Source organism: Suncus etruscus, chromosome 16, assembly GCF_024139225.1.
Source record: "Suncus etruscus isolate mSunEtr1 chromosome 16, mSunEtr1.pri.cur, whole genome shotgun sequence".
Taxonomy (NCBI): Eukaryota; Metazoa; Chordata; class Mammalia; order Eulipotyphla; family Soricidae; genus Suncus; species Suncus etruscus.
Genome location: NC_064863.1, coordinates 57,126,516 through 57,150,562, shown reverse-complemented (window position 1 = coordinate 57,150,562; position 24,047 = coordinate 57,126,516). Strand labels below are relative to the sequence as shown.

The 24,047-nt window shown below is 36.0% G+C and overlaps 1 protein-coding gene across 1 annotated transcript in view; it reads left to right on the top strand.

Annotated features, from left to right (window-relative positions):
- LOC126032159 (transmembrane protease serine 11F-like) overlaps positions 1-15,019 on the top strand; it is a 74,283-nt gene extending 59,264 nt beyond the window's left edge. Inside the window, exons 8-10 of the mRNA XM_049789853.1 lie at positions 1,284-1,543; positions 2,908-3,050; positions 14,861-15,019. Of these exons, the coding sequence (XP_049645810.1) occupies positions 1,284-1,543; positions 2,908-3,050; positions 14,861-15,019 (562 nt within the window). The remainder of the gene's footprint in view (positions 1-1,283; positions 1,544-2,907; positions 3,051-14,860) is intronic.
- Positions 15,020-24,047: the final 9,028 nt, after the last annotated feature.

Genomic DNA, 24,047 nt, shown 5'->3' with positions numbered 1-24,047 from the left:
AAATTTTGACAGTTGACATTGATGTGGACTCAAAGGAAAGTTTTGTAAAAGTAACAAGAGATAGGGGTTGGAGAGATAGCATACAAGTAGGGCATTTGCCTTGCAAGCAGAAGGACGGTGGTTCAAATCCTGGCATCCTATATGGTCCCCTGAACCTGCTGGGAGTGATTTCTGAGTGTAGAACTAGGAATAACCCCTGAGTGCTGCTGGGTGTGACCCATCCTAGGATAGCACTTGCAAGGCAAATGTCTTACCTCCAGCACCATTGCTAAGTCCCCCTTAAGTTGTTTGTGTTACTTCCTTCTATGTAATTTCCCTTTAAAAAAGAGAAATGTGAACTTTTTTGGTATACTTTTATTTATTCCTTATAGAGAGAAATTTATGAAAGGATCCTAGGATTTGGAGAAAAACAGGAACATAAAGACATGATGGAATAAACAATTTTGGTTGCTCTTGAGATAGCAAAGCACATGAGCTAAGACAAAGCCCCAAAAATAGCAAAAGTAAAGAGAAATGAGAGTACTAACAAATTCAGATTTGGCTGAACTGATTGAGCCTTGATGACAGCAAGGTATATATCTATATATCAATATATATCATCACAATATATATGGTTGAAAACACAATTTTATGCATATAATAAAATTTATGGGGATTTATGAAGCAGACATATCTTACTATTTCAAAAATTATCTTGGACTTAGTAAATGTGAATCAACAAATAAGTAATTATATAGAGTAGATACTTATTTGACAAAGATGAAAGATGCCTAATTATGTGTAAAACTGATTAAATTATAAAAGATAGAGAATCTTAAGAGTTTATAACAAAGAAGAAATTAATTTATTTTTTGCAGTTATAAAATAATTTATTATTGGCCAAATAAAGCATAAAATTTAATTTAGTTTGTCTTTTCTTAAATCTTAGACAATGTAAAATAGTTTAAGAAATGTTATAAATATTTATAAACTTAAGTAACCAGCTGAAAAGTTATTAATTTTTTTCAGAAAATAATCTCAGGGGCCTGAGCAGTTGCTCAAATGGTAAGGCGTCTGCCTTGCATGCGTTAGCCTAGGACTGACCGCAGTTCAATCCCCGGTGTCCAATATGGTTCCTCAAGCCAGGAGTGATTTCTGAGCACATAGCTAGGAGTAACACTTGAGCGTCACCAGGTGTGGCCGATAAACCAAAAAAGAAAATAATCTCAGAGAAATGCAGTTTCATGTTTTTAGAGAGTTACAGTTAAACATTACAAAATTATCCTTTTAATTATCTTTTTCAGGAATAAAAATAGTCATCAATGGATAATTACTTTCGGTACAACTATAATACCACCTGCAGTGAAACGAAATGTGGGGAAAATTATCATTCATGAAAAGTATGATAATAAAACCAATGAGCATGATATTGCTTTGGTTCAGATGACTTCCCGAGTTGAGTTTTCCAATGTTGTCCAAAGAGTTTGCCTACCAGATTCATCTATAAAATTGCGACCCAAGACAAGTGTATTTGTTACAGGATTTGGGTCCATTGTAGATGATGGTGAGTGGTCAATCTTATTTACTTAATACAAATTTGTCTTTAGCTATAACAGCTGTCTTAGGAAATCACTTTTCAGATTTTATAAATAAAATGCTGTACTTCAATGTATATGATTTTGAGGAGAAAAGAGGTCTATGATTTAAATTGTAACATAAATCAAATCTTTATTGTAGAGGGGTTCACAGGAGAGGCTAATGTAGAAGAAAACAGCATGCTATTTTATATGCTATACAAAAAAGGATGAAACACATGGGATCTAAGTTCAGTTTATTGTACATGAATGAGTAATTTTAAGCTCTCATCAAAGGACAGGGGGAAATAAATGAGGGACCCAGAGATTTTGGAGCAAGGAAATGGACATATGTTGAGGCTGTTTTGATAGAATAGTTCATCTTTGAAAGCCTGCTAATAACAGGTGGTAAACTACCGTGCCCAAAATTAATTTAAAACACACACACATATGGGGCCGGAGAGGTGGAGCTAGAGATAAAATGTCTGCCTTGCAAGCACTAGACAAGGAAGGACCGCAGTTTGATCCCCGGCATCCCATATGATCCCCCCAAGCCAGGGGCAACTTCTGAGTGCTTAGCCAGGAGTAACCCCTGAGCATCAAACGGGTATGGCCCAAAACAAAAACAAAAACAAAAACAAAAACAAAACACACATACACACATATTGGGAACACAAAAGTGTATATAATTCAAAATTGTGCATTTTCCTAATCTTAATATTCCTTATTTGCATGTATTACAACCACAATAACAGTTTTTTATTTTTGTCTAGATTTTTTCTTGTTTCAATGAGAATCTGTGATAATCATAAACATGAAATTGTTTTGTAAATACTTTTAGAACCTCCATTTTGGTTAGTACATAATATGTATATTATATATAATGGATCATACATTTTATAAGTTTGTGACTCTTCAGACTAATGGGATTCAATAGTTATATTGGCTATATTATAATGATGTAATTTAATATACTTTATATATTAATATTTTACATATCGATATGTCTATAAATACACATGTGAGTCTCTTTTATAATAGGAGTTTAGTACACTGATTTTATCTAAATAAGTAAAATACATTTTTACATAAGTAAAACACTTCAGATGATAGAAAGAATATAAAGTATATATGCAAATAGCCCAGCAATTTTATGCCAATAAAGATCATGACTAGAGCTTTGAAAAAGAACCCTATAGGTTCTTAAAGGTAGATATTTGTGATTCAGAACTTGCTAATGGTAATAATTAATGTTGTATTTTTCTTCTTAGACACATACAATTTATGTGTCTTATGTCTTAGATACAGCTCTTTTCAAAGAAGCTATTTTTAATTGTATGTTTATTTTTAATAGGGCCAATACAAAATAATCTTCGGCAAGCCAGAGTCGAAACCATAAGCACTGATGTGTGTAACAGAAAGGATGTGTATGATGGTATGATAACTTCAGGAATGTTATGTGCTGGATTCATGGAAGGAAAAGTAGATGCATGTAAAGTAAGTCCAAAATCAGTATCAAAATGTGAAAGCAATGTTTCTATTTTATCTGTATAACTACATTTTCTTTATTTTACCAGAGATCACATCTATTTCACCAGGGTCTCAATTTATTTTATACTTATAATAAAAATTATTCATTTAGTGTGTTCAAAACAAGTACTTCAAATTTTTATACATTTTAATTATATTTTATTGTATAAAATCAAAACAATTCTGTTTTAAGTGAAAATTTAAAAATTAAGATTTTTTTTATTTCTTTTTTTTTTTTTTTTTGGTTTTTGGGCCACACCCGTTTGACGCTCAGGGGTTACTCCTGGCTATGTGCTCAGAAATCGCCCCTGGCTTGGGGGGACCATATGGGACGCCGGGGGATCGAACCGTGGTCCTTCCTTGGTTAGCGCTTGCAAGGCAGACACCTTACCTCCAGCGCCACCTACCCGGCCCAAGATTTTTTTTATTTCTTATTTCTGGTGTACAAAAGTAGTTTTATGTTCTATGGCTATATTTAAATTTTTTAAGCAATGATATATTCTTGATCTCTTCTAGAGAGCATTTATTCAACTCCACCTACCAGTCTCTTTTTTGTTTCTCTTAATTTTTAAATGACAATTGACACCTGAAACAAGTTTGCTTTCTATCCTAAATGCTGTATCTGCATTGTTAAAATTAACCCATTTAAATTCAGTATTTTTAATTATTAGACTCCTAACACTCAGTGATCATTACTTCTAGTCAATTCTCTACTTCTTAAGTCATCCCTTGAAAATTGTCACTAAAAAACTATTTCCAAAAACTAATTCTCCAAATATTTCTATTTCACCACTCCTATTACTTTCCTGCCTGCTTTTTTAACAAGTTTAGCTCCCTTGACCATACTTTTAAACTTAAACCAACTAAACCTTAATATATCCCCACATAGTTACCCTAATATTTCTTTTTTAGCTTTAGCTCTTATCAGCTTATAAATACAGTATATCTGATTTACCTGATTTATTATCTTCCTCGCTCATTAGATTTGAATATAAATATATATAGGAGTCTATTTTATTTCCTCAAGTGTTATCGATACTTAAAATAGTACCTGGAAAGAATATTTGTTGACTGCATTAAAATTTTTATACAGTCATTTATAGACTGATGCTTTTCAACTTTCTCACAATCCATTAATTCTCTCTTTTTCTGTCTTCCAGTTGTCCAGCTTAGATGTCAGTAACTACCTTTGAACACTGAGTTAATAGCTAAATTTCTCTTGAGTCACTCAGTGTTTTTCCCAACATATCCCAAACCTACCAAAACTTCACTACCTTAACTATTAAATTCCTTTCCCAACCCACTCTGCCTATTTTTGAGGAGTCAAATACTGCTGGAAAAACTAAATAGAACATTGGTTTCATAAAAGTTTTCTGAAAGCCAAACAAATTTCTGTTGCTTGCTTGTTTTCAAATCGACTTTTCTACAAATATTCTTAATTAACATCTTCCATTTTCTTTTATTTTAATTTTTCTACTACCTATTTATTTTGCTATTAGTAATTTTCAAAGGCGATGTCACAATAGGGAAATTTACTATTTATTCCAATATCAAGCATAGCTACCTGGTTCTATGCACTGTTTTTTTCTTCTACCTCCAGTTTAAGTGGCAGCAATTTTTATTTTTATTTATTTATTTATTTATTTATTTATTTATTTATTTATTTGCCAAACCCAGCATAATTCATGGTTTACTCCTGGCTCGATACTTATAAAACTCTCTTGGAGGGTTGGGTGTGCTATATGTGGTGGTACTGGGGTTGAACTTGAGTTGGGCGTGTGCACTGAAAGCATTTTACTTACCATATTGTCTCAGAACCTTAAAATATCTCTTTATTGAAAAAACCGGCTAACCTTTGCAAAAGCTGGCTCCCTGTGTGTGACACCAGGCGGGGAAAATCCGCAAAAGTACACCGGCCCAGTGGGGCTCAGCTGTGAAAGACTGTGAGTGTGACCTGTCTATGTCTGTCTACTGTCCTCTTGCGTGAAACTCTTGCGAGTGGGGCAAAAAGAGCCTCCAGAAACCTCGCTCGCCCAGACGCCATTTTCAGGGAGGGACTTCAGAGCATAAAAACCGGCTAACCTTTGCAAAAGCTGGCTCCCTGTGTGTGACACCAGGCGGGGAAAATCCGCAAAAGTACACCGGCCCAGTGGGGCTCAGCTGTGAAAGACTGTGAGTGTGACCTGTCTATGTCTGTCTACTGTCCTCTTGCGTGAAACTCTTGCGAGTGGGGCAAAAAGAGCCTCCAGAAACCTCGCTCGCCCAGACGCCATTTTCAGGGAGGGACTTCAGAGCATAAAAACCGGCTAACCTTTGCAAAAGCTGGCTCCCTGTGTGTGACACCAGGCGGGGAAAATCCGCAAAAGTACACCGGCCCAGTGGGGCTCAGCTGTGAAAGACTGTGAGTGTGACCTGTCTATGTCTGTCTACTGTCCTCTTGCGTGAAACTCTTGCGAGTGGGGCAAAAAGAGCCTCCAGAAACCTCGCTCGCCCAGACGCCATTTTCAGGGAGGGACTTCAGAGCATAAAAACCGGCTAACCTTTGCAAAAGCTGGCTCCCTGTGTGTGACACCAGGCGGGGAAAATCCGCGAAAGTACACCGGCCCAGTGGGGCTCAGCTGTGAAAGACTGTGAGTGTGACCTGTCTATGTCTGTCTACTGTCCTCTTGCGTGAAACTCTTGCGAGTGGGGCAAAAAGAGGCTCAGAGGAGCACGTCCGCTCCGCTTCGCTACGTGGCCGTGCACTCTTTCTAAGGAAAGAACTCCATTGCAACAAGAAGGAAAAATCACACTAAGAACGGCGCTATATCACAGAAGCAAACATTTCTCTCTGGACTGTCTTCTCTGTTGCATGCTCGGGCCTAAGATTTGACCCAGTGTGAGGCTTCATCCACGGAGGACTCCCCTCCCTTAGAGGCAAGTCAGCCCATCCAGAAAGGGAGGAGCCAGAGGAGTGTGCTGCCTACATCATATAGACAATGAATACCACCACAACACGTAGAAAAACCCACAATACAAGTGTGACAATGGGGAAACAACGCAGGCCAGCATCAGACATAGAGAATGAAGATGACAATTCTGAGGACCAGATAATGACTGAACAACTAATCAACCTCTCAGATAAGGACTTTAGACTAGCAATATGGAAGGTGCTCAACAGACTCCAAGAAACCATGGATCGAGTTGAACAGAACACTAATAAGAACCAAGAAAATATGAAGGCAGAAATGACAAAACTCCAAACTGAAATAACATGTCAACTAACAGGACTGAAAAAGTCAGTAAACGAAGTGAATGACAAAATGGATAAGCTCTGGGACAGGGTATCAGAAGCTGAGAATAGACTTGGTGCTGTGGAAGATGAGATACATAACAATTCCATACAGCAGGAGAGATTGGACAAAAAACTTAAAGCAAATGAGCAGACAATGGAAAAATTAGTCAAAGAATGGGAACAGACGAAAATAGAAGTCTATGATAAGATCAACAGAAACAACTTAAGAATCATTGGAGTCCCAGAGACCCAGGAAGAAAATTTCCAGGAAGAATCAATGGTCAAGAACATCATTAAAGAGAAACTTCCAGAGCTAAAGAATATATGTGATCAAATCCTGCATGCCCGAAGAGTACCAACCAAAAGAGACCCCAGAAAAACCACCCCAAGACACATCCTAGTCACAATGACAAATCCCACAGAATGAGACAGAATTCTGAAAACAGCAAGATCAAAAGGGGAAATCATGTTCAAGCAAGCTTCCCTGAGATTTACAGCAGACCTGTCACCAGAAACGCTTAATGCCAGAAAGCAGTGGTGGGATATTGTGACAAGACTGAATGAAATGAATGCTTCACCCAGAATACTATACCCAGCAAAACTCACTTTCCGGTTTGATGGAAGAATACATGGTTTCACAGACAAAAAACAGCTCAGAAACTTCACAGACACAAAACCAGTCTTAAGAGAAAAACTGAAAGACCTAATCTAAGACAAGACTACCCAAAAGACACACCAAATTTTGAAATAAAGATGGCGTTAAATCCCAGGACAATTCTTTCTCTCAACGTCAATGGACTAAATGCACCAGTTAAGAGACACAGAGTGGCTAAATGGATCAAAAAACTCAATCCAACCTTCTGCTGCCTACAAGAAACGCACCTGAATAGTCAGAACAAACATAGACTCAAAATAAAAGGCTGGAGAAAAGTTATCCAAGCAAACAACACCCATAAAAAAGCTGGAGTGGCCATACTAATATCAGATAATGCAAACTTTATACTCAGGAAGGTTGTAAGGGACAAAGACGGGCATTTTATATTAATCAAGGGGTACGTAGAGCAGGAAGAATTCACTCTCCTAAACATATATGCACCGAATGAGGGGCCAGCAAAATATTTAATACAACTGTTGACAAATCTGAAAAATAATATCAACAACAACACAATAATTGTGGGGGACCTTAACACGGCTTTGTCAACACTGGACAGGTCAACCAGACTGAAACCCAACAAGAATATACTAGACCTGAGGAGAGAAATGGAAGAAAGAGGCCTAGTGGATATATATAGGACACTCCATCCCCAGAAACCTGGATACACATTCTTCTCCAATGTACATGGGACATTCTCCAGGATAGACTACATGCTGGCACATAAAACATACCTCCATAAGATCAAGAGGATAGAAATTTTGCAGGCTACCTTCGCTGACCACAAGGCTCTGAAATTATTTGTGAACTCCAAAGGAACTCAGAAGAAACACTTTAACACCTGGAAGTTAAACAGCCTCATGCTCAATAACCAGTGGGTCCGAGATGAAATCAAGGAGGAAATCAAAAGGTTCCTGGAAACAAATGACAATAAAGACACAAACTCTCAGAACTTATGGGACACAGCAAAAGCAGTACTGAGAGGAAAATTTATAGCTTTGCAAGCACACATCAGGAAGGAAGAAGGAGCTTACCTGAGTAGCTTAATGACACAGCTAATAGAACTAGAAAATGCTCAACAAAAGGACCCAAGAATAGGAAGACAGAAGGAAATAACAAAGCTGAGAGCAGAAATCAACGAAGTGGAAACTCAAAAAAACAATCCGAAAGATCAACGAAAGCAGAAGTTGGTTCTTTAAAAAAATAAACAAGATTGATAGACCACTGGCAAACCTAACAAAGAAAGAGAGAGAGAGAAACTTGATAACTCGTATCAGGAATGAAAAAGGAGAGATCACTACTGATATGACAGAGATTCAAAGGGTAATCAGAAACTACTTTGAAAAACTCTACGCCACTAAAAATGAGAACCTGGAAGAAATGGATAAATTCTTGGACTCTTATAATCTTCCACGGTTGAAGGAAGAGGATGTAGCATATCTAAACACCCCCATCACCATTGATGAAATTAAAACAGTAATCAAATGTCTGCCGAAAAACAAAAGCCCAGGTCCAGATGGATTCACTAATGAATTCTATCAAACTTTCCAAGAGGAACTACTGCCAATCTTGGCAAGACTCTTTCATGAAATTGAACAAACAGAAACACTTCCAAATAGCTTTTATGAAGCCAACATCACCTTGATACCTAAACCAGACAGAGACGCTACAAAAAAGAAAATTACAGACCAATATCACTGATGAATGCAGATGCAAAGATCCTCAACAAAATCCTGGCAAATAGGATTCAATGCCTCGTTAAGAAGATCATCCACTACGATCAAGTAGGTTTCATCCCAGGAATGCAAGGCTGGTTTAACATCCGTAAATCTATCAACATAATACACAACATCAATAACAAGAAAAATAAAAACCACATGATCATATCAATAGATGCAGAGAAAGCATTTGATAAGGTCCAACACCCATTCTTGATCAAAACTCTCAGCAAGATGGAATGGAGGGAACCTTTCTCAATATAGTGAAGGCCATCTACCACAAGCCAGTGGCAAAATATTATCCTCAATGGAGAAAAACTGAAAGCCTTCCCTCTAAATTCTGGCACAAGACAAGGCTGTCCTCTCTCACCACTCCTATTCAACATAGCACTGGAAGTACTTGCTATAGCGATTAGGCAAGAAAAGGATATCAAGGGAATCCAGATAGGAAAGGAAGAAGTCAAGCTCTCACTGTTTGCAGATGACATGATACTCTACTTAGAAAACCCTAAAGACTCTATCAAAAAGCTTCTAGAAACAATAGACTCATATAGCAAGGTGGCAGGCTACAAAATTAACACACAAAAATCAATGGCCTTTCTATATACCAATAGTAATAAGGATGAAATGGACATTAAGAAAACAACCCCATTCACAATAGTACCACACAAACTCAAATATCTTGGAATCAACTTGACTAAATATGTGAAGGACCTATACAAAGAAAACTATAAAACTCTGCTCCAAGAAATAAGAGAGGACACACGGAAATGGAAACAACATACCCTGCTCATGGATTGGCAGGATTAACATCATCAAAATGTCAATACTCCCCAAGGCATTATACAGATTTAATGCCATCCCTCTAAAGATACCCATGACATTCTTCAAAGAAGTGGATCAGACACTTTTGAAATTCATTTGGAACAATAAACACCCTCGAATAGCTAAAGCAATCATTGGGAAAAAGAATATGGGAGGAATTACTTTTCCCAACTTTAAACTGTACTACAAAGCAACAATTATCAAAACAGCATGGTATTGGAATAAGGATAGGTCCTCAGATCAGTGAATAGGCTTGAATACTCAGAAAATGTTCCCCAGAGATACAACCATCTAATTTTTGATAAAGGAGCAGGAAATCCTAAATGGAGCAGGGAAAGCCTCTTCAACAAGTGGTGTTGGCACAATTGGATAGCCACTTGCAACAAAATTAAACTTAGACCCCCAGCTAACATCATGTACAAAGGTAAAATCCAAATGGATTAAAGACCTCGATATCAGCCCCAAAACCATAAGATATATAGAACAGCACATAGGCAAAACACTACAGGACATTACAGGCATCTTCAAGGAGGAAACTGCACTCTCCAAGCAAGTGAAAGCAGAGATTAACAGATGGGAATATATTAAGCTGAGAAGCTTCTGCACCTCAAAGGAAATAGTGCCCAGGATACAAGAGCCACCACTGAGTGGGAGAAAACTATTCACCCAATACCCATCAGATAAGGGGCTAATCTCCAAAATATACAAGGCACTGACAGAACTTTACAAGAAAAAAACATCTAACCCCATCAAAAAATGGGGAGAAGAAATGAACAGGACACTTTGACAAAGAAGAAATACACATGGCCAAAAGACACATGAAAAAATGTTCCACATCACTAATCATCAGGGAGATGCAAATCAAAACAACGATGAGATACCACCTCACACCCCAGAGAATGGCACACATCACAAAGAATGAGAATAAACAGTGTTGGCGGGGATGTGGAGAGAAAGGAACTCTTATCCACTGCTGGTGGGAATGCTGTCTAGTTCAACCTTTATGGAAAGCGATATGGAGATTCCCTCCAAAACTGGAAATCGAGTCCCCTATACGATCCAGCTATACCACTCCTAGGAATATACCCTAGGAACACAAATAATACAATACAAAAACCCACTATCCTTTACACCTATATTCATTGCAGCCTCCTATTATACCATAGCACGAACTCTGGAAACAACCAAGATGCCCCTTCAAACAGACGGAATGGCTAAAGAAACTGTGGTACATATACACAATTGGAATATTATGCGCTGTCAGGAGAGATGAGTCATGATAATTTTCCTATACATGGAATGTACAATGGAATTCCTATTATGCTTGAGTGAAATAAGTCAGAGAGAGAGAGAAAAAACGCAGAATGGTCTCACTCATCTATGGGTTTTAAGAAAAATGAAAAGACAACCCTTGTAATAATAATTTTCAAGTACACAAAAGAGAAAAAGAGCTGGAAGTTCCAAGCTCACCTCAGGAAGCTCACCACAAAGAGTGATGAGTTTAGTTAGAGAAATAACTACATTTTGAACTGTCCTAATATTGAGAATGTTATGAGGGGAAATGTAGGAGCCTGTTTAGGGTACAGGCGGGGGGGGGGTTGGGGGGGGAGGAGGGAGATTGGGGACTTGGGCGATGTGGAATGTTGCACTGGTGATGAGGTGGTGTTTCCTTTTATGACTGAAACCCAAACACAATCATGTATTGTAATCAAAGTGTTTTAAATAAAAAAAATTAAAAAAAAAATATCTCTTTATTAAGCTGATCCCTAATTATCTATCTCTATATTGTCCCTCTCTCTCTCTCATCTCTCTCTCTCTTCGCTCTCTTCATCTATCTCCTCTCTCTCTCTCTCTCTCTCGCTCCTCTCTTCCCTCTCTCTTCCCCACAGATTTTTGTAGGGAGAGTTTACACTAGTATTTATTTTTTCATAGTCAACTTTTCTCTTGTAACTATATTTTTATTAGATCTTTCCAGATAAGTAAGAAAAGGTAAAAAAAAAAAAACTGAACACATATATTTTGCAAACACCTATTTTTGTTTCTTTTCATCAGTTTTTTGAAAATAATGCTATACTTATTGTATTCAATTTTATTGAAACACCCACCAACAACTAAATTTTATTATGGTTTTTGTCTTATTATTTTCATGAAAATAACTTTTTGTGGGCTTTCTAACGAACCACCAATGACTTTCCAAACAATATTTTTAAGTCTCTTTCCCTCTTTTTTTTTTTTTTTTTTTTGGGTTTTTGATCACACCACCCGGCAGCGCTCAGGGGTTACTCCTGGGATCTTACGCTCAGAAATCACTCCTGGTAGGGCTCGGGGGACAATATGGGGATGCTGGGGATTTCAAACCACCAACCTTCTGCATGCATGCAAATGCCTTACCTCCATGTCATCTCTCCTGGCCTCCCTTTTAACTATTTAATAACATTTAATATTATTCCTCTCTTCTTGAAATGGCCATCTTTCTGGCCTCCCTTTTAACTATTTAATAACATTTAATATTATTCCCTCTTTCTTGAAATATGTTCTCATCTTGCAGTGACTTTTATCCCTTATTTTTTCTTTCATATTTTGTTTTTGCTTTTATTTTTTATTCTATAATTTCTCCATATAAGATCTAATACCCTGTTTCATTGATGCATTTTTGTATATTATGAATAAATTCATACTTTTATTTTCATCCCCTTTTTTATATAGAACTATGCATTCATTTATTACCTGATAATACCACTTGAATGAGGCAAACTTTTTTTATAGTTGTTTTTTGAGCTACATCCAGTGGGTCTCAAGGTTTACTCTTGGCTCTGCACTCAAGAATGACTCCTAGAAGGCTCAAGGGACCTTATAGGTGTCTGGGAATTGAACCCCGATCAGCCTTGTGTAAGGCAAGGACTCTACATGCTCTAGTATTGTTCAGATCTCTAACCTCTTAAATTTAAAATATCACATCTGATTTTACCATCATTTTTCTCCCACTTCCCTTATCTTATTTTGTTTCCTATATCAGTGAATGCTCCTTTTTATCACTCACCTAACTAAACTATTACTCTGGATACCCTTTGTTTTAGCTTATCAGCACAAAATTAACATATCTAATTGAATACCTAATTACATGAATTTATATGCATAAATATATCAGCATTATTCCTCTCTAATTGCCTTCCTCATGTCTCCGCAACCATATTAATCATCTAGCTTAATTTTGTAAATTTATTCTTTACTCCTTTAGCATATTAGTTGAATAAATATCAGCTGATTTCTAACTAGATACTAATTTTTCATGTCAAACTTTCCCTTTATATACTTCATTGATTTATTCACCATTTCCTTTTGGGCGCAGAACTTCTTGATTTAACATAGTCCCTTTTGTTTATCTTTGCTTCTTCTTGTTTGATGAGAAGTGATTTCATCCTTGAAGATGCCTTTAGTTTCAATAACATGGAAAGTTTTGCCTCTGTTTTCTTCTATGTACCTTATGGTTTCAGGTCTGATATCAAGGTCTTTAATTCACTTTTATTTGACTTTTGGGCATTGTATTAAAGAATGTTCTGAGTTCACTTTTTTAAATGTAGTTGACCAGTTTTCTTTGTCTACTTTGTATTAGATTTGTTTTGGGGACACACGGTGATGCTTAGGGGTTACTTCTGGCTCTCCACTAGTAATTTTCCTGGTGATGCTCAGGAAATATGTGGGATGGTGGGATTGTACCTACTGTACTATCTCTCTCTCCTCTCTGTCATTTTACTGGTCCTGAAGCAACAGGAGAACTTAACCTTTATAATGTAAATGCCACATTTTAACCTCTATATCTTTGTGTATTTAATTGTCTTTATGTAAAACAGATTTAAAGATGTTTATAAAATTGAACAAGCAAGCATGAATTACTTGTATGAGTACAAGCGAAAGAAACCAAGGACAAATGCAAAATATAGGTTCAAATTAGCAATTTAAGAAAACTCACCTTATATTTCAAACTAAACACTAATCTCAAAGTTAATACTTCATACTCTAAGCCAAAGCATACAGAATAAAAATGCCTTAATAATTCCATATGAATGAGTGCTAACCTTTCTAAATTGCTATAAACTTTTAGTCCAAAGTTTAGCCCAAATTTTTTCATTTAAAATTATGCTAGTTTAGGGGCCGGAGAGATAGCATGGAGGTAAGGCGCTTGCCTTTCATGCAGAGGGACAGTGGTTCAAATCCCGGCATCCCATATGGTCCCCTGTGCCAGCCAGGGGTCATTTCTGAGCATAGAGATAGGAGTAACCCCTGAGCACTGCTGGGTGTGGCCCAAAAACCAAAAATAAATAAATAAATAAATAAATAAATAAATAAATAAATAAATAAAATAAAATAAAATAAAATTATGCTAGCTTAGTTTGGGGCTGGAGCAATAGCACAGTGATAGAGTGTCTGTCTTGTACGAAGCTGACCCAACACTGACCTGGGTTTGATCCCTGATTCCCATATATTCCTCCAAACCAGGAGCAATTTCTGAGCACATAACCAGGAGTAACCCCTGAGCATCAGCAGGTGTGGCCCCAAAACCAAAAAAAAATATATTATGCCAAAGTTTAGGATATTATGTACAAAATTATTGCATATTTCCCCCAAGTGCTTATAATCATCCACCATTGTCCTCATGCACATAATCTAATGCATTCAATAGAAACATTATATAATCTACCTTTAGTCTGGTTATATAGGCACTATATAGCAATTTTAAATTCCTATCATTTTTTCTGCAGAAAAGTGGTATTGGCAGCGGTATTTTGGGTGACTTCAATTAGAGTGAATAATTATGTGGGAGATTTCAACAACCAATGCTCAGGATATCAGAGGACTCTGAGTCAATCTTTGTCATCTGGGCTAGAGATCCAGTGTGAAAACCTGAAAATAAGGTGCAGCTTTTGTCCTGTAGAGATGGGATCTCTTCTAGTCACCTGATGATATGTAGTGTTTCTCCAGGACCATGCCAATATTACACAAGATACCTTATGGTGCCAGAGTTGAACCAGGGTCAGAAAGAAATAAGGCTAAACTATCTTTCTAGTCCTAAAATGAACAATTTTTTGTTTGTTTGTTTGTTTGTTTGGGGGTCACAGCTGACAGTGCTTAGGGTATTTTCCTGACTCTTCTCTCAGAAATTACTCCTGGCAGGCTTAGGGTACTATAAAGGATTCTGGGAATAGAACCCTGGTCAGCAGCATGCAAGAGGAACTACCTATCTGCTCTGCTATCATTCTGGACCCATGAGTGATTAATTATTAATATATATCTTTTTTTTTATTCCCAGGGTGATTCAGGTGGACCTTTGGTTTATGATAATCGTGACATCTGGTACCTTGTTGGTATAGTAAGCTGGGGACAATCTTGTGCTCTTCCCAAAAAACCTGGTGTCTACACAAGAGTAACTCAATATAGAGCCTGGATTGCTTCAAAAACTGGCATCTAGTGCAAACTATTTATGAGTTAAATCGACTATATATATATATATATATATATATATATATATATATATATATTGATGTGAAACACCTACAGATTGTTCATTTATTTACTCATGTGGATGTGAAGAAATTCTTCTGACTCAGACCTATGTATGATCATGAGCTGGCCTTTGTGTACATGGGAGCAAACTCTTCCTGAGGAATGAAGACACAGAAGATTGTTGTAGCATTGAATCTTCACTCACAAAGGAAACTGTGATATTTGTTCACATGACGAATATTAATGCTTTTGCCTGTGGAAGCCAGAAGACACATCATTTTCCACAGCATATTAAGAACTTTCAAGAATATCAAAATATCACTGTGATATATCTGTGATTTTTCTAGGAAAAAAATAACCTAGAAGTTTTCTTTGGATATTCTATTCTTTAATATTACAGGATCAAAGATTAGAGATTGTGGCCAGAATGGAGAAGTGAGAATTTGCAATACAGCACAATCCATAACTGAAGTTATAAATAATTATGCTGAATTGTTGACAATAGAAATAATCATTTGGAAGATGTTTAAGATTAGGACTTGCTTTTAATGTTGTAATACAAGAATAATAGCTCCTGATACATGACGCACATTTTCTAATTTATTGTTTGATATAATTTTGCCATCTCAGCACATACCTCAATACAATAGACTAATTGCAGTTACCCTGTGATAAAGAAAGGTGATATCTTGGTCCTATTTTTCATTGGGCAGCAGATAATAAAATGAACTAATGGAAATTAGCATAAAGGGTTATTTAAAATATGTAATAACAGGAAAATATTTTTAATTTAAATACAATGTTTTTTAAAAGAATTTATTTAAGCACTATGGTGACATTCTTGTAGTTGGGTTTCAGTAATACAAAGTACACTCCTCTTCACCAGAGCAACTTTCCTGCTACCAGAGTTCCTCACTTCCTTTCTCCCCCACCTCTGCCTGTCTTCGAGACAGGTACACTATTTTCTCTCACTATCATTGTCATGGTAGCTGTTAGTGTGGTTATTTTTCTAATTGTGTTTACAGCTCTTTGTGGAAAGCTTCATATTCATAGTATTCCATTGTGTATATGTACCCAAGTTTCTTTAGACACTCGTCTGTTGGCAAGCACCAGGGTTGTTTCCAGAACAGGCTATTATAATAGAGCTGAAATAAACATAGGTGATAGGTATGCAGAGGGCAATCTATGGTTTATACCTAGGAATGGTATTGCAAGGTCATATGGGAGCTCAATATTTTTTCCAGAAAGGCTGAATTAGATGGCATTCCCACCAGCAGTGAATGAGAATTCCTTTCTCCCCACATACCTGCCAGTACTGGTAGTTCTTGTTCTTTATGATGTGTGCCAGTCTCTGTACCGTGTGCTGATATATCATTGTTGTTTTGATTTGCATATACCCAATGATAAGTGATGTGGAATATTTTTGCTTGCCTTTCGGCCATCTGTATTTCTTTTTTTTAGGAGATGTTTGTGCATTTTTTTCTTGCTGGGATTTCTTGCTGGGATTAGATGCTATGTTCTTGTTGATTTCTGTCATAACTTGTATATCTGAGATATTAGACCCTATCTGATGAAGGTGGGGTGACTAGTTTCTTCCATTCCATGGATGGCCTCTATGTCTTCATTAGTTTTCTTTGAGGTGCAGAAGCTTCTCAGTTTGATGTAATCCCATTTACTTATCTCTGCTTCCACATATTTTTGCAATGGTGTTTCTTCTGTGAAGATGCCTTTAGTCATACAGTGTTTTGCCTACGTTTTCTTCTATGTATTTTAAGGTTTTGGGTCAGATTTCAAGGTCTTTAATCCATTTTGGTTTGACGTTTGTGCATAGTGTTAGATGGAGGTCTTAGGTCACTAGATTGCATTTGGCTGAAAAGTTGTCCCAACATCATTTGTTGAAAAGGCTTTTCCTGCTCCATTTTGTGTTTCTTTCCCTTTTATCAAAAAATTGATAATACGTCTAGAGGACATTTCCTGAATACTCAACATTATTCCATTGATATGAAAGTCTGTCTTATTCCAATACCATGCTGTTTTAATGACCATTGTTTTGTAACATCATTTAAAGTTTGGGAAATTCATGCCTCCCATCATTTTTTTCTGAAGGGTCACTTTATCTATTTATGGGAAATTAATGTTCCAAATGAATTTCAGTAGTGTTTGATCCACTTCTTTGAAGAATGCAATAGGTACCCTTAGAGGGAATGCATTAAATCTGCACAAAACTTTGAGGAGTATTGTCATTTTAATTATATTAATCCTCCTAATTCATGAAGTATATGCATATGTCTCCATTTCCTTGTGTCTTTTATTTCTTGAAGCAGTGTTTTGTAATCTTTTGTATATTTCCTTCAACTCATTAGTCAAGTTGACTTCAAGGTATTTGAGTTTCTGTGGCATGATTGTGAATGAGATTATTTTTTATATCTATTTCTTCACTATCATTATTTGTGCATAATAAGGTCATTGATTTTTGCAAGTTAATTTTGTAACCTGTCAACTTTTCAAATGTTTTGTGTCTAGGAGCTTTTGGTAGAGTCTTTAGGTTTCTAAATATAATATGTCATTTGAAAACTGTGAGAGCTTGAATTTCTTCTTTCTTATATGATTGTCTTGATATCTTTTTCTTGCTTAATTGCTATTGAAAGTAATTCCAGTACTATATTAAATAGGAGTGGGGAAAGGGGACAGCATTTTCTTGTATCAGAATTTAGAGAAAAAGTCATTTAGTTTATCTCCACTGAGTATAATATATATCATGGGCTTAAGGTAAATGTCTTTGACTAGATTGAGGAAAGTTCTTTCCATTTTCATATTGTTGAGAGTTTTTATCATGAGTGGGTGTTGGACCTTGTCAAATGCTTTCTCTGCATCTATGATCATATTGTTTTTATTTTCCTTTAATTGATATGGTATATTACATTGATTGACTTGTATATGTTTAACCATTTATATATCTCTGGAATAAAACCAACTCAGTCATGATATGACCTTCCTGATGAGGTGTTAAATTCTATTATTTATTAGGATTTTGTTGAGAATCTTTGCATCTGTGTTCATCAAGGATACTAGTCTGAAGTTATTTTTTGTGGCATTTCTGTCTGCTTTTAATATCAGGGTGATGTTAGCTTCGTGAAAAACTAGTTGGGAGTGTTTCTGTTTCTTCAGTTTCTGAAAAGAGCCTGAAAAGGATTGGTAATATTTTCCTCTTGAAAGATTTGAAAGAATTCGTGAATCCATCTGGGCCTGGGATTTTTTTTTTGGAAGACTTTTTATTTATTACCATTTTTATTTTGTTAGTAGTGATGGTTGTGTTCAGACATGCAAGATCATCTTGGTTCAATCTTGGCACGATGTAAGAGATAAAGAATTTATCCTTTTTTTTTTTTTTCAGATTATCTTGTTTTGTAGCATAGTTTCTCAAAATAATCTCTGATTCCCCTTTAAATTTCTTTTATGTATGTAGTGATATTCCCTTTCCATTTCAAATTTTGTTTCTTAATTTCTCTCCTTTTCTTTGTGAGTTTTGCAAGTGGTTTATCAATCTTGTTTATTTTTTTTTTTTTTGAAGATCAACCCTTGCTTTTATTGATCTTTTAGATTTTTTTTTTTTGGTTTTTCAGTTTATTAACTTCTGCTTTAAGCTTTATTATTTGTTCTACCTGACTATTTTTGGATCATTTTGTTGATCTCTTTCCAATTTTATAAACTGTGACATTGTTATTTATGTAGGCCCCTTCTTCCTTCCTGATGAATACTTGCAAAGCCATACATTTTTATTAGTACACTCGTGTTTGCTGTGTCCCACAAATTCTTATATTTTCTGCCTTTGTTCTCATTTGTTTCCAAGAATTTTTTTATTTCCTCTTTGATTTCATCTCTGACCCACTGATTGCTCAGTTTAATTTCTAGGTGTTATATTTTTCCTATGTGCCTCTTTGTAATTCGCTTCCAATTTCAGTGCATTATGATCTGAGAAGGTAGTTCATACAATTTCTATCCTCTTATTTTTATGGAGGTAAGTTTTATGGGCCAGCTTGTGGTTTATCCTAAAGAATGACCCATGTACACTGGAGAAGAATTTTAATCCAGTTTTCTGTGGATGTAGGGCCATATATATATTAATTATACCATTTATTCCATTTCTTCCTTAAGAGCTTGTATATTCTTGTTAGGTTTCAGCCTAATTGACCTATCAAGGGGTGACTGGGAAGTGTTGAGGTCTCACACTATTATTGTGTTGCTATTGGTGTCTTCCTTCAAATTTGTTAACCAATGTTATAAATATTTTGCTGGTCACTCCTTGGGTGTATATATGTTTAGGAGTGTGATTTCTTTCTGTTTTGCTTGATTATCACAGAATTTGTATCTTTGTCCCTTATAACTTTTTTTGGGGGGGGAGCAGTTACGCCCGGTGGCACTCAGGAGTTACTCCTGGCTCTGCTCTCAGAAATCATTCCTGGTATGGGAAACCAAAAAAGATTCCAGGTTTTGAACCACTTTCCCTCCTGTAGAGGCTTCATGCAAGGCAACTGCCCTACCACTGTGCTATCTCTCCAGCCCACTTTATAACATTTTAAGACTAAGGTCTGTGTTATTTGATATTGATTTGGCCACTTAAGCCTTTAAGGGAGTTGTTTGCTTGGATAATTTCCTCCAACCTTTGATTTTGATTTTGTTCTGACTATTCAGATGTGTTTCTTGTAGGCAGTAGAACATTGGATTCACATTTTTTAAATTAATTTTGCTACTCTGTACCTCTTATCTGGTGCATTTAGCTCATTGTCTTTGAGAGATATAATTGAAATGGGATTTATTGTTATCTTTCTGCAGGAGTTTGGTGTGTCTGTTGGTTTGTCTTATCGTAAAACAGACCTTTCATTTCATCTTTTAGGTCTGGTTTTAAGTATGTAAACTTTCTGAGCTGTTATTTATCCATGAGGCTATATATCCTTTCTTCAAACCTGAATGTGAGTCTGGCTGAGTGAAGTATTCTTGACAAAGCAATGATTCCGTTGAGTTTTGTCACTATATTTCACCACTGCCTTCAGGCTTTGAGGGTTTCTTATGACGTATCTGCTGTAAATCATAACAGTGCTCCTTTGAATGAAACTTCCCTGCTTTCAGTATTCTCTCTCTATTTGTGGTATTCTTCATTGTGACTAGGATATGTCTTAGGTAGCTTTTTTTTGGATCTCTTTAAGCTTGTACTCTTCGCACATGCAGGGTTTGATTGCATGCACTCTTTAGCTCTGCAAGTTTCTCTGCAATGATGTCCTTGAACATGAATTTTCTTGGAGATTTTCTTCCTTGGTCTCCGGGACTCCAATGATTCTTATGCTGTTTCTGTTGAGTTTATTAAAGACTTATATTTTTGTTTAGTCACATTCTTTGAGGATTTACCATTGTTTGCTTGTTTTAAGGTTCTTTTCCAATTTCTTTTGTTCTATGGTGTTATTAAGCACCTCATTTTTCAGCTCACTGGTTTTTCATTTCACCTAACAAGTTATTGAGCCCTTTTATTTCAGTTTAAAATGTTCTCATTTCGGGGCCGGTGAGGTGGCACTAGAGGTATGATGTCTGCCTTGCAAGCGCTAGCCAAGGAAGGACCGTGGTTCGATCCCCCAGCATCCCATATGGTCCCTCCCAAGCCAAGGGCAATTTCTGAGTGCTTAGCCAGGAGTAACCCCTGAGCATTAAACGAGTGTGGTCCCAAAAACCAAAAAAAAAAAAAAGTTCTCATTTCTATTTTCAAAACTTCTTGATTCTTTTTTTGTGGTTTGTTCAGTTTATTCCATGGTTTCTTTGAGTTCTATGAGGTTCCTCTATATTTCTTCTCTAACATCCTTTTCTGAGAGGCTAAAGAGGTGGTTGGCATTTTTCAGGGCATCAGAGCTGCTACCTTCAGCCTCTATGAATGGTGGAGGCCTGTGTTGTTTCTCCATTTTTACACTTGTAGTTTGGTGTTTCCTACCTGTTTTGCTGGGGTTCTTTGAATAGGAGAAATGTGTGGGGCGGGGTCAGCTCATCTCTTTTGACATGGGCTACATTCTGAGTTACTGAAGAGGAAATAGAGTAACAGAAGTAGTAGTATGAGGAGGAGGTGGTTGGAGCACAGTGCAGTGGGGCAATGGTGGGGCTCAGTGGATGCAAATAAGAGTCTTAAGAAAGAGAAAACACCCCATAACCATCTGGACACCAGCTGACAAGGAAAAATATTCTTTATATTGTTAGTAGATTGAACTATCCAAATATTTATTTAGAAACAACTAAGAAATATTTGGAAGTTAGTGCTTTTTTTTCTTTTGGAATTTTGGGTCACACCCATCAACACTCAGGGGTAACTACTGGTTCTGCGCTCAGAAATCGGTCCTGGCAGTCACAGGAGACCATTTGGGATGCTGGAATCAAACAGGGGTGTTTTCAGGGTTGGACATATGTAAGGCAAATACCCTACTGTTGTGCTATTGCACTGGCCTGGAAGTTAGTGCTTTTAATAATTTTTCAACTCCCTGTTTTGGCCAATATCTATTAGAATGCCAGTGACTTGTGTAAATCACTTAGAATAGTGGTTAATAAATATCGAGCACTATGTAAATATTTGATAAAATGAAAAGGAATGCTTTTTTCATTTTATTCATTTTTGTTTTATTTTTTTGGTGCGGGGCACACCTGGTGAAGTTCAAAATTTACTCCTGGTTATGCGCTTAGAAATCTGTCCTGATTTGGGAGACCTTATGAGACAACAGGGGAATAAACTGCGGTCCATCCTAGGTTAGTGCGTGCAAGGCAGATTCCCTAATGCTTGCTCCATTACTCCGGTTCCACGAAATTCATTTTAATAGTAGTTTATTTGTTTTGAGTGAATTAATATAGAAGTTATTAAACACATCCCAAAATCTGGTGGTGAAGAATATTAGTTGTTCAAACTTGAGTATTGAGTGCTGTATAGGAGTTGTGTGTTCTTGAACAGATTTTCTAACACCCTCAAGCATAAATTTATCTTTTCTGTGCTGCCTACCTCATATGTTTGTTATGAAGATGAAAGATATTAATATATAGTTGTTAAAACAGCATTTGCACATTGTAAGTTCTAAGTTATTGCTATGTTTCATGGACTCATTGATGTGATGTATTATTCTTTGCTTAATTAAAATTATATAATTTATTTCTTAAACTTTGACAGCTTAGAGATGAGTAGTCAGTCATAGGATGCATGATGACTTTTAGCTAAATTTTATAATTATGGAGATACAGCTATATTAATTTCTAACATTTGGTAAGAATTTTAATATTTTAAATGCCAGATTTCTCACTTTGAATTATCAGAAAAATAAATCAAAGCTCTCTTTAACTTAAATACAGAGTTTTATTAGTTTACATTTATGTATTTAGATGAATTTATGTAAACATAATAAATAATATAAAACTCTAAATATAATCAGTAAGATATTATTTTAAAAGTGTAAAACATGACTTTTCTCTTAAAAAGAAAATGTCTCCAAATATATGAATTGGTAAATATTAAACTAAGTAATAACCAGAAAAAAAGCAGAGTATAAGCTTAAATTATGCTTTTTTTATATGCAGAGACTCTCAAAGATATTTTGTGGGGAGAATATTTAGCAATTTGCTAATAGGCTATTTTTCCTATGGAATCTAAATATAAACTTTGATTGTTTTTGTTTTTTGTTTGTTTTGGGGGGAACACCCAGTGACACTCTGGGATTACTCCTGGCTATATGCTCAGAAATCGCTCCTGACAGGCATGGAGGACCAAATGGAATGCAGATATTGAACCTGGGTCTGTCCTGGCTGGCCACATGCAAGGCAAATGCCCTACCTCTGTGCTATCACTCTAGCTTCTGAAATCTAAATATAAACTTTGGTACAATCAATGCTGCATCTTGTATATATCAAAAATAATTTTCTGCAATGTAAAAATAAATATGTGCTTTGAGTAGCTCTGTTTTTCATAATACTGTGACTTTTTGCATATGTTTGAAAACTATGAATGTCTATTTAAATTAATTTAATTTACTAATATTTTACTGCAAAATAGAGGATTAATATAAAGACAAAGAATAATCTGAGAAATGAAAAGGAAAATTCTATAAAACAGGATATATGTGTTATGTTTTTACATTAATATGAAATATCAAGTGTTATTGTAAGAATCATACATACCTTATACCTTCATGCCTTCCAGCTACCACACGGAACATTAAGCTACCTACCTCATGGCATTAATGTGAGGCTTTCTGGAAGAAAAAATAAAGTTAAAAAATTAAGGAATATTCAAAACCTACCCATAAATTGCAAAGTGTGTTATTTTAAACTAAAATCAGTGAAACTTATGCTGTGACTACAGTAAGATTGTAAAGAAACTTTTTTTATAGTGTTGGCATTTTTATTTATCAATATTACTTTGTGAATTTTGCAAATATACTATGGTTATAAAAAATCTTGACTTTATTTCTTGCATTTTGAGATCTTTGGTAATATGCACTTTGTGTTGTTGTGTGTGTATATGTGTGTGTGTAAAATTCGCCTTTTGAGGGGATTGTTCAGGGCTTACTCCTGGTTTGGTTCTATATTCAGGGGTCACTACTTTCAGTGCTTAAATCTTCCCAGCATGCTAGTAATTATATCTGGATAGGCCATGTACAAGGCATATACCCTACTTGCTATACTATAATTTTAGCCAAAATTCACATCTTAGGAAAAACCTTTGACAATTTATTTAACTCCTTGTTTTAAGTCCAATTATAAATAGTATATAGTACAGAATCCCTGTCAAATGCTTTTGGAATTTGGTTGCCCCATGGTTGTTTCAGATCAAGGCTACTGCAAATACACATTAATAGAAACAAAGGCTGTGATAAGGTGAAGGCAGTTTGGGAGAAAACTTTAAATATAGCTTCCAAAGAGACGAAGTTTGGCTGCTCCATTTTGTATAGATTTGTTCACTTATATTTCTACTTGAGATGTGT